The sequence below is a fragment of the Rhinolophus hipposideros genome (genome assembly GCF_964194185.1).
Source record: "Rhinolophus hipposideros genome assembly, chromosome: 19".
Taxonomy (NCBI): Eukaryota; Metazoa; Chordata; class Mammalia; order Chiroptera; family Rhinolophidae; genus Rhinolophus; species Rhinolophus hipposideros.
Window position 1 is genome coordinate 2645092 of NC_138065.1, and position 8971 is coordinate 2654062.

The 8971-nt window shown below is 48.2% G+C and overlaps 1 protein-coding gene across 2 annotated transcripts; it reads left to right on the forward strand.

Annotated features, from left to right (window-relative positions):
- The first annotated feature begins 71 nt into the window (after positions 1-71).
- On the forward strand, positions 72-5157 carry CFAP141 (cilia and flagella associated protein 141). 2 transcript variants are annotated; one of them, XM_081024701.1, is made up of 5 exons: positions 152-309; positions 626-666; positions 2209-2338; positions 2527-2586; positions 2678-2893. In XM_081024701.1, exons 1-5 carry the CDS (start codon positions 274-276, stop codon positions 2831-2833), a joined length of 423 nt encoding a protein of 140 aa, XP_080880827.1. In that variant the 5' UTR covers positions 152-273; the 3' UTR covers positions 2834-2893. The 2 variants fall into 2 exon arrangements, with proteins under 2 accessions (XP_080880828.1, XP_080880827.1); XM_081024702.1 differs by lacking the exons at positions 2527-2586; positions 2678-2893 and adding an exon at positions 2912-5157 and having other exon boundaries at positions 72-309.
- Positions 5158-8971: the final 3814 nt, after the last annotated feature.

Below are 8971 nucleotides of genomic sequence, written 5' to 3' on the forward strand. Positions count from 1 at the left end.
ATCATATAAATACTCCTTGGGGACCCCAACAGAAGAAATCCTAAAATTGGAACTGTGATCCTTGCTCATAGAATTGCCCTAGTCATTGATAGGCTGAAGAGCCAGGATTCCCTTCAGGTCTCCAGGGCAACAGGCCAGCTGACCAATCAACTACTAGGTATCGGGTCATTGTTGGAGGAGGGAATGTTGCTATGACTACTGAAACCTTGGTGACAACCAAACAGAAAAGAGCCTGCTCAGCCTCCCCAGACCGAATCAAGCAAGTCTGTAGACATGTCTGAAGAAAAGATAACAGAGGTAGAAGAACAGGTATGCAGACTTGGAAGGAGGGGCTGGGTTGGAGGGGTTCCCTTGAAGTTTCGAGATCAGTTCACCAGGACTGGACCTCTTCCTGAGAGGCCATGGGAGTGGGAGACCACATCTGGCACATAGTAGGTATTTGTGCCATACCAACCCTGCCTTTACTCTGACCCATTCCAAAAGGAGTAGAGCTCTCTTCCCACCTCCCCTAGGAAATTGGCCACTGCCTCTCAAAAGAGAAAGGTTGTGTGTCCCCCACCAACATCGGGTACTGGGGTGAAGTACTGGAGAAAAGGCGGATCAGCAGAACTGCCTTTTCTTGCAGAGTTTTCAAAAGGCCTGGGGACTTAAGAAGATGGCTGAAAGGTAATATCTACTTCTATTTCTCCCCTTACCTTTCAGCTTGACTTTGTCACCCTCCTGCTCTCCCTGAGCCACCTCTCGGGCTCTGCTCTATCTTCTTAGGGGCTCATTGAGAAGGAAATAGCTCTGGGGGCTGGAAGCAGCCCTTGTTCTCACAAGCCCAGGGCAGCCTCCTACTGCCACTAGGTTAGGCGATGTACACTGGTTTTTATTGACCCCTTGCTGGACCATTCTCTGAAGGAAAATTGGAGCAAATTTTTGTTTTCATTTTTATTTTTTGAGGAGGATGCACATATTTGTTGCCTGGCATCGTACTAATCACGTGGTAGGTATGCAGTAAGGATTTGTTGGTATTTGTTGAATAAGGGAGAAGACTCCAAAGACTAGGCTGTGATCTCCTACACCTGGGGAGCTTTTTGAAAAACACATACTTAGGTCTTAACCCAGAAGATTCTGACTAAAACGGTCTGGGATTGGATAGGATAAGCCTGTTTTTTAAGGTTTCAAGGTTATACCCAGAGCTAGCAAAGACTGAGGTAATAAGAATGTGTATTGTTTTAGCGGGAGTCAAGAGGCAGCCTTTTTTTACAAAGGCAGTTTGATGAAATCGGTGTAAATTTCACATATCCTTTGAACTGGCAACTCCTAGGAATTTACCTTAACATAATACATGTTTTCAAAAGCACTAGTATGTGCATACACAAGAGTGTTCGTGGCAGCATTGTTCATGCAAGTGAAAAAGCTAGAAACCACCCAGCTGGTTCCATGATGATACAAAAATGCCCGGCAGCCATTGAACAGAATGAAGTAAATCTCTGTGTGCTGATAGGGGAAATCCAAATGGTTAAGTAATACTGCTTATATAAATGTATGATTTCATGTTTAAAAAAATTAAAAGATATACTTGCTGGCATATGATAGAAAATCGTTCTGGAAAGATACACAAGAAACATAACTTTGAGAAGGATGGGGGCAGAAGAATGAAGCTTTCCCTTGCCATTTACTGTATTTCTGTATGTATTTTAACTTTGTAGTCATCTGTCAAAAAAAAAAATACTTGGGTTTTGTTTTTTAAATCTCAGTAGGGTTTATCTGAGTGGAGGATACATACATACGCATGTATACATACGTATAATCCTTTTGCGTAGTAAAGACCTTAACAGATCATTCCGGAACGTGGCTAGCCAGGGTTGAAGATCACTGGCATGGTGGAAGGAATTAACCCTTAGACTGGATTTGATACCCAGGTCTGCCATTAAGTGACCTTGGGCAACTCACCTGAACTTTTAGTTTCCTTGTCTGTATAATGCAGAAATTAACATGACACATAGTCTTCATGATTAAATGACATAATGTACTTAATATATACAAGTCACTTCTTGTATATGTTAACATATTCCAAGTCACTTCTAGTTACCCTTTCTTGGGGCTTGCAGTCTTCTGACACTGTCACAGAGGTTCTGATGAAGAAACAGCCTCACTGATGGGGTTTTTGTCTCTGCTCCTAACTAACCTGTTCAACCCCTCCCTCTACACCTGGGGCAGGTGGCGAAGTTCACACATTCACTGTCTGTGGCAGATGACATTGAGCCAGAGAAGAAACCCCTATGCCACCCTCAGGATGCAGGTCACCATGGCACAGGAGTTGGCCCTGGCCAACAAGCAGCTCCTGATGGTGAGTCCTGGACGGTGACCTGGAATCCCACTACTGCCTGGACCTTTCCTTTGCACACCAGGAGTCCCAAGCTCTTAGTCTCTGCCATTCCTCACCCATCTTATTTGCCTCTGCGATTTTCACTGTTACACCGGACAATAACTCCAAATACCAGAGCTCTTTTTCATTAAGTGATTCTTTGCATCCAGCTGCAGGTGGAACATTCCAGAATCCTAAAGTGCAGTCTAGTCCTTGCTCCTTTCATCTTGGTGAGACATAAAACTGCTTTAGTGCCCTGCCCCTGCCTTTCCAAACCTCTCCCTGGGGTCTTCAGTTGTTGTCATGTCACCATCTTTGTAGAGTTCCTGGTTCATGGGATGTTCTCTGCGAGTATTTGCTGAAGGTGGGGCTTCACCCCCGGAGAAAAACTCGGGTAGGCTTCTCCTCCAGTGTTCAGCCTGTACGCTACTGCCTAGCTTTATGTCACAGCTAAGTCCAGAGCCAAAACGGCAGTGATGGGCAAGCAACCAGGGAGAGAATGAGCGGGGTTACACGGAGGGCACACGTCCCACTGTATCCCGCCCTCCCCACCAGGTCCGGCAAGCCGCCCTGCACCAGCTCTTTGAGAAGGAGCATCGGCAGTACCAACAGGAACTAAATCAGATGGGCAAAGCGTTTTACGTGGAGAGACTCTGATGGCATCCGAAACACTGCCCTTCCCGTCTCACCGTGCCTGCTCACCTAGCCTTCGGGAGCCCCTACCACCTTGAATGTCCTTCCCAAAACACAGCTGGGTTTAGTTACCTGCCCAGGACTTCAGATGGGGCTCCCACTCTTACCTTTCTCAGGTCAACCACCTGACGCTATTAGGAAACAATCCATGAAACAATGGTGAGAACAAGAGTGGCGCCTTGTGGTCAGAATGAGCTAGGCAGTGTTGATGTGAGTGGGGGGAGGTGAGGTGGAGAGATGGACAATGGGAGAGAATCCTGGTTTAATAAAGCTAGCTTTAGACGTTCAAACTTAGACCCCTTGGCTCACGTTTTCCGCCCTAAGTGTTGATTTGCTCCAGCAGAGCTTATTCACAGCTGCCGTAACCTTAATAAGGTAGCTTTCTGGACTTGGCACACCCCCTCTCAGATCTCACTTCCACTCATCTTTTATGAATGTGGCTGTTAATCCATAGGCACTGTGGGGTTTGAGGGTCAAGAAGCCTGGATATGAGGTTTGAGTCCTCTGCTTATTGGGAGACTTTGAGGTGGGTCTGAATTCCCACCTCTGCAAAATGACAGGGTTCCAAACTCCAATGCCTTCACGGGTCAGGCAGGTAATATAACAGACGTAAGGAGTTGTAAGATTTATAGGAGACTAGAAAGAGCATTAAATCTAAAGTCATTCAAAATTTGAAAAATACTGCAAAGGACTGATTCAACATACGCATCTATAGGCCACAGAGAACCTTCCTTTCCACTTTACATTCAAACGACATCCCAAACCAGAGAGACCCCCATTTTAAAAAAAGATTCCCATTCCCCAGCCCCACCCCTTTAGCAACCACCAGCTGCTTCTCCATATCTATGGAGAGACGCCGTTTTGCAGCCTGTAACAGTGGCAGGAATATGCCATCATTCCGATGTGATCACCATCGTACACACTTCCATGTTCTCTCACTTTGCCATCTGCATCCAATTGGTCACTCATCCTTCCACAATGATCTTGGCGTGCCCTCAGCTCCATGTGGCTGTCTCCACTGCAAAGCACACTTTTTATTTCCCCCTCCCCCACGTCTGTCTCCATACCTTAATATATATGTTTCATCTCAACTGTCAGGGCTTCTCCTTCCTTCTCTCCCTACATACCCCACAGATGAGCAGAGAGAGGGAACAGGGTCCAGAGAGAATACGGGCTTGAAGTCGGGTGTGGGTTCAAAGTCGGGCTTTTCCGAATTGTGAAACCATGTGTAAGTTGCTTCCCTGAGCCTCAATTTCCTCTTCTGAAAATGGGGACAGTAATACCCATCTCATAGGATCATTAAGAGAATTAAAAATAACAAGCATAGGCAAGGATGTGGAGAACAGGGAGCCCTCATGCACTGTTGGTGGGAATGTAAATTGGTGCAGCCACTGTGGAAAACAGTATGGAGGGTCCTCAAAATATTAAAAATAGAACTACCTTATGACCCAGCAATTCTACTTCTGGGTATTCATCCAAAGAAAAGATCTATGCACCCCTATGTTCATTGCAGCATTAGTTATAATAGCCAAGATATGGAAGCAACCTAAGTGTCCATCAATAGACTATTGGAATAAAGAAGATGTGGGACATATATACAGAGGAATATTACTTGACCATAAAACGAATGAAACCTTACCATTTGCGACAACATGAATGGACCCAGAGGGTATTATGCTAAATGAAATAAGTCAGACAGAGAAAGACCATATGATTTCACTTAAATGTGGACTCTAAAGAACAGGATAAACAAACAAAATAGAAACAGACTCATAGACACAGAGAACAAACTGATGGTTGCCAGAGGGGAGGGGGTTCGGGGGCTGGGTGAAAAAGGGGAAGGGATTAGAAGTACAAATTGGTTGTTACAAAGTAGTCATGGAGATGTAAAGTACAGCATAGGGAATATAGTCAATGAAACGGAAATAACTGTGTGGCGTCAAGTGGGTACAAGACTTATTGGGAGATCACTTCATAAATTATATAAATGTCTTAACCACTCTGCTGTACATCTGAAATACACTGAATGTCAACTGTAATTGAAAAATGAAAATTAAAAATATATATAAAAAAGAAATGATTATGCAATGTGAATAAACTCTTTTAGCAAACAAACAACAGAAAATGAGGATTAAGTAATGTATGTAGAGAGGAAGCCCAGTGCTTGGCACACAGTATCCTTCCTTTGCCCCTCAGGAGATTTCCCCGTGACCCAGGCCCTTCAGATCCCCAGGTTGGCCCCTTTATGCCATTCTCCATCCCATGCCTGTCCCTCTCTGTCCCATATATCCATTCATCCTCCAGCCCCTCAGCCCTGCTTCCCAAGCCCTCTTACCTTTAGTCAGTAACTACTCGTGAGTTCTTACACCAAATTAGACGTGGAGCTCACAGGCTGGTGGGGAGCAATGGCAGGTATGGTGAGAGTTTTATAAGAGACAGAACCACGTGCACGCGGCCTGGTTTTGCCCCACAAACCTGAGACCAAGACCCGTTCCTTCTGCCTGTTTCCCCGCCCTCGGTGCCCTCGGTTCCTGCAGATCCATCTGGCCTTCACGTCTTTCGTCCTCCATGTATCTGTCCCTGGCCTCCCTCTTCTCATACACGCGCAGTATGGTGTCAGGGGAACAGGCTTTCCTGCAACTGTTCTGGGCTGGACTCCTGGCTCTGTCACGTACTGCCTGTGTGGTCTTGCTCTAACTTTCTGGTCGCAGTTCCTCACATGTACAATGGAGGTAATGTCTACCTGGTCGGGTTGCGGTGGGGATTAAAGAAAGCCTTGGCAGACAGGTGGCATGTACCACCCATAAACAGTAACCCATTGATGTTTTCCTGCCGAAGGGAACCAAAGTTTTCCACTCAAATGTGCCTTTCAGGATATTGATTTTAAGCTGATTATTATGAAACAAAAGACTCAGAAAGAACTTTTCACCCTCCCCTTTTCCTACCTAAGAGCTTCCGATGGAAAGGCTGCTCCCCGAAGGGAATCTTAGCATATTCACTTTAGCTTTCCATAAGGAGGATCCCAGCAGCCTGCTAACTAGATCCCACCCCCACTCCCCATGTCACATTGTTTCCGGTTGCCTAGCAGGAATTTGTTTGTCACGTGTGGCGTGTGTCCCACTCTTTTCAGCGACTTATAAATTGCCTGTTTTCCCATAGGAAATCCCAGACCCCTGCCTCCTTTTCCCCTTTGTCCATGATGGCATATAAAGCTCAGTTGCCCAATGTTTCTGGTCTCGTTCTTACGGCCTCCCCCACAATGTGCATTTGTATAATAAACTTTGGACATTTTCTTCTGTTAATCTGTCTCTGTCGATTATTAGCCCAGCTAGAAGAACTTAGAAGGTGGGAGGAAAATTGTTTTTTGTAAACCCCAACCTGCCCTATAATACTTTTCCCTTTTATTTCGTCTCTATTACCTGACTGCCCCCCACTTCACACCACACTCCCTCACCAACCCCTTTTATTCCTCTTTCCTCTGTTCATTTGGACCCACTGCCTGATCCCTGACCTTGGCCTGTCTCCCCCCTCCTCCCCGCCACCCCCCGGGGCTTGTCAGTGCCAGGCTGGCTGCAGTATTGGCAGGCTGGCCCCCTACAGAGCCCATCTCACTGATCCTTTCCGCCTGTCTGTCTTCTCTCATCACATCAGCTGAGGACTTCACCCCATCACACCCATCCAGTCCCTGTTCCCTCGGTGGCTGTGTCTTACGCAGCTCCCTGGCTCAGAAGGGCTTGCTTGGTCTTGTTGGAAATGGCTGCCTACAAGGTGCTTCCAGGAGAACTAGAAAGCGTTCATCAGAGGCCACCTGATGTGTCTGCCTAGGTATGCCGCCAGTCAGTGTCCTAAGAGAGCTGTCTCTGCCTCTGTGCCCCTCGTGCCCTAAACACTAAAGCCTCTCTCTTTTCTGCCAGTCCCGTCCTTCCAGCCTCTGGTTCTCCAGGGTGGTCAAGGGCTTGGAGGGTAAGAGTACAAAGGATGGTGAAGAAAATAAAAATTACACACTGAGAGCCCCAACGGGGTCAGGACACAAGACACCACCACAGGTGTCTCCCTTGGGGCGTGTGCACGTTTGTTCCTCTGCCCCTAAAGGCCAGGACCCACACACAGTAAGTGGGGCCTGGGGCGAGCGATCGATCTCCGTCAAGGGCACTGGAGTCGTCCGAGTGCGTGTCCAGGCTAATGGGGACAAGGACACACGGAATGGGCCTGGGGGCTAAAGTAGAGCGTCCTCCTCCCACCCCCAGCCTCCCCCCACCCTCAGTGCAGCTATAACTCAGGCTTCTTCCTGCCCCAGTGGAGGGAAGCATCTGCTTACCACATGACACCCAACAGACCTCATTCTCTTCAGAAGAAAAACCTCCCAGAAGGGAAGCAGCCTGGATCCCTGTAAGGAAGACCCTTCCAGAAGCCAGCCAGGGAGTTCTCGCTGTGCAAAGCCTCAGAAGAAGAGGAGAGTCCTGAGGACGGCAGGTCACTTCCTGGCAGCGGGACTTTCCTCCCTGACCCTCCATCTCCTAAAGTCTTAGTTTCAATTTGCCAGGCAGGTGAGACCATACGTCTTCTGGGGAGCCCAGGCTGGAGCCTGCCCGTGAGATAGATGGCGCTTCTCTTCTGGACATCCAGGGGTGACTTGAAAGAGGGAGGCTGCCCAGAGGACATGGGCAGAAGGAGAGAAGGGCCCAGATGGTGGGAAGCAGCAGCCAAACATTCTAGATGTTTCTCACGCTACTGAGGAGCAGGACCAGGATGGAGTCCGCTGGAAGGCCCTCAGCTGTCTTGTGGGGGTGCTCTGGAAAGGTTAGAGGTTCTGTTGGAAGAGTAAAGTGCACATGCCCGCACCCTCACCCCCAAAAAGCCTTGGGGCAGCTGGAAGGGAGTTCAGGAGAGCAGGTGGCATGGCTGAGGAGGAGCTGACACAGCTGATCCTCTGGGCTCGGGGCGTGACCTCAGGGGGAGAAGCTGCGTGGGAGCTTCTGGAAGGATGGGTGCCCGGACGTGGAGGCCGGCCAGATATTTTTCCTGGTTCAGGCCATCATGACCCAGCAAAGGCCAGGCACTGGTAGGAGACGAGCTGAAACACGGATGGCACGAAGGGCAGTAGAGTAAGAGCCCGCCGTCTTAGGAGTAGCGAGCAGGGGTCAGGGCCCTTCTCCAAGGACACAGTCTGGTGTCTCTGCTCTGGCCTTTCTCGGCTGTGGGAAGAAGCTCTCCTGCCTGCTTCTGTGTGATATGTTTGATATTGGGTTGTTTACTTAGGAACCAACTAAATGTCAAACATATTCTTACAGCAGTGGGCAATTTGGCGTCACATTCTTTCCAACCGCAACCTCTGGGGCTCTGGGGCGCCTGTCTTTTTTTACTGAACCTCTTCTATTCAGCACCCCTTTGGGGAACAACCTCTTTGGAGTTCAGTCTTAAGCTGGAGGGCTAGTGTGAGAGCAGGAGAGAGCTGGCATTTGAGTAGCAAACCTTCCTCTGTATTTCCCTTGTACTAAAAGAGATGTATCTCCGATCTTCTTTTGTCCTTGTATTTTTCTCCTCCTTAGTCAATGCCTCCCCACGTTATTACCCGCTGCTTCTTGACCCTGCGAATCTCTCCATCCCTAGTCCCACAGTAGGGGTCTTTGGTGTCTGCTTTCCTTCAGGAGTTCGCTGATCATCTATCTGCCTCTAGTGACGGGAAGCTCGCAAGAGTGAACTCCGGTTTTGCCCTCTGCCCTGCTGGGTGTCCCAGTTACCCCATTGCTGGAGCTTTGTATTAACACTACCCATCTATCCTTGACAGAATGACTAATTAGAGCCATTTATATTCTCCCCTGATAGCCCTGGTCACCTTGAACAGTGCCCCCCTCTCCCCTGGCATATTCTCAGATGGTGTGGTGCTGGTGTACTGGGATCAACTGCCACCTGTCGTAACAA

What these genes read in the sequence shown, in the direction of transcription:
- CFAP141 (XM_081024701.1), top strand. Translation starts at nt 274, where the DNA reads ATGTCTGAAGAAAAGATAACAGAGGTAGAAGAACAG. An exon ending in TAACAGAGGTAGAAGAACAG is followed by an intron (nt 310 to 625) that starts GTATGCAGACTT and finishes CTTTTCTTGCAG; the next exon opens with AGTTTTCAAAAGGCCTGGGG. An exon ending in CTTAAGAAGATGGCTGAAAG is followed by an intron (nt 667 to 2,208) that starts GTAATATCTACT and finishes CACCTGGGGCAG; the next exon opens with GTGGCGAAGTTCACACATTC.